General features: G+C 33.6%; 1 protein-coding gene across 1 annotated transcript; it reads left to right on the top strand.

The window, feature by feature from the left end:
* Nucleotides 1-456: 456 nt before the first annotated feature.
* On the top strand, nucleotides 457-1,389 carry LOC128638862 (olfactory receptor 6N2-like). The gene has a single exon (XM_053690993.1). It carries the CDS (start codon nucleotides 457-459, stop codon nucleotides 1,387-1,389), a length of 933 nt encoding a protein of 310 aa, XP_053546968.1.
* The last annotated feature ends 728 nt before the right edge of the window (nucleotides 1,390-2,117 follow it).

Raw genomic sequence — 2,117 nt, 5'->3', positions numbered from 1 at the left:
AAAACATGGAGAACTCCACTATTTCTCCTTTAGTTTAGCACACATTCAGCTTAACAAACTTCTGACTTTGCAAATCTTTGGGTTAACGATTGAGCGATAGCCAGGACCTGAGTTTTTCAACACACCCCATAGAAATCTATAATGTGAGGGAATAAGCATGGCCGTACTATCCGACCTCCAGATGTTAGCATATCATAGACTTTCACTTGTACATTTTACTTTCAACTTGTAATACAAAAGTAGAAATGGAAGCACAATGTAATATTTGTTAGCTAGGCTAAACATTGAACTGAAAACAACAGGAAGGTGAAGTTATTCATGAGGAAGAGAAGGATTCTCAAGGACTTAGAAGTAAATACCAAACTCCAAGATTCTAAATCATGTTATTGCTAATAGATCTTTCTATTGGTATTATGTTTATAATTATTTCTGTGTTGCAGAAACTTTGCAAGAAATATGAAGTTTCCTAATTACAGTATAGTACATGAAATCATTCTGTCTGGATTCTCATATCCGTTATATGTTAACTCTCTACTTTTCATAATATTGCTTTTAATCTATCTATTTATAATAACTGGAAATATATTGCTACTTTTTGTTATTCAGAAAGACTCATCTCTTCATGCTCCCATGTATTTTTTTATTAAAGCATTATGCATTATAGAGATTGTTTATACTGCAACTATTATTCCTAAAATGTTGGCTAATCTTATTGATGCAGAGAAGAAGATGACCCTCAATAGTTGCATTTGGCAAGCTTACTTGTCACATGCTCTAGGTGCTTCAGAATGCTATCTTCTGACTTTGATGTCATATGATCGATATTTAGCCATCTGTACACCCCTATACTATCCATCTATTATGACTACCAGATTGTTCATTAAGTTGGTTGCTGGATGCTTTATCACTGGATTCCTAAGTCCTACTATAGAAACAATTTGGCTCTGCCTTCTTCCTTTTTGTGGTCCGAACACAATACAAAACGTGTTCTGTGATTTTCCTCCTCTAATTGCTTTAACTTGCACAGATCATGCCCTATATGTTTTGGTTGAGTTTGTTATCAGTTCGCTTATCATTTTATTGAGTTTCACCTGCGTCCTTCTATCATACATTAGAATAATACACGTTGTTTTGAAAATCCAGTCCAATGAAGGACGCCAGAAAGCTTTTTCTACCTGTGGAGCTCATCTTCTTGTGGTGACTCTTTTTTTTGGCAGCATTGGATTCATGTATATTAGACCTAAAAGAAGTTACTCGCAAGACTATGACAAGACTGTTGGTCTAATATATGCTGTTTTTATACCATTAGCTAACCCTGTGATATATGGTTTAAGGAATAAAGAAATTAAAAGATCTCTCCATAAGCATTTACAATATGGAAGATTTTGAATTTGTTTTTATTTCATTTTTAAAGTGTCACCTGTGTCATTGTGATAGTAAAAAACTATATATAAACAGTAAAATAGTGGACTAATGTTGTTATTCTATGTAACAAGTTTGCAGAGATAATGTAAATATGTATTTTAATGCCACATAAAATCTATTGTTTTCCATGGGGGCAAAACACTGCCTTAGATAAATTATATGATTTTCAATCTTTAGGATTTTGAACCTTTACAGAATAATACCCTGAAGCCATAGTTTACATTTTAAAAAATGTGCAATTATTCAAATGCTTCCGTCTCTGAATGCAGCAGTGAGAACTTAATGGATTTTGGGTTGGGCTAGTCCAGAACATCCTCCGTAGCATTGATATGTGCAAACATGCCACTTTCTAGAGTTTTTTAATATACATTATATAATTACAGTGAAACTTTCTTGACCTATAAAGGAGACTGCTTATCAAATGCACTTAGGGCCAGATGATCTGAAGCTCTCTGCTCTGGGGAGATTATCTAAACTGTTCTGTTCCTCAAATAATTTTAGGAAGGCAAATATTAAATTGAGAGCTTTTTTTTTATCTAACTATGTAAAGGAGAGACTGATACTTTGCAATATAATGCTAAAGAAAACCACCAAACATTCTCTTAATGCCGGTGAGTTTTTGATCATCAGGCCCTTAGTCCTAGTTCTAAGTTTCTGATAAATTTTAGTCTCATGGAGTAAATTCTACCAAA

Source organism: Bombina bombina, chromosome 8 (genome assembly GCF_027579735.1).
Source record: "Bombina bombina isolate aBomBom1 chromosome 8, aBomBom1.pri, whole genome shotgun sequence".
In the NCBI taxonomy this organism is placed as follows: Eukaryota; Metazoa; Chordata; class Amphibia; order Anura; family Bombinatoridae; genus Bombina; species Bombina bombina.
This window is presented reverse-complemented; position numbering and strand designations above follow the sequence as displayed.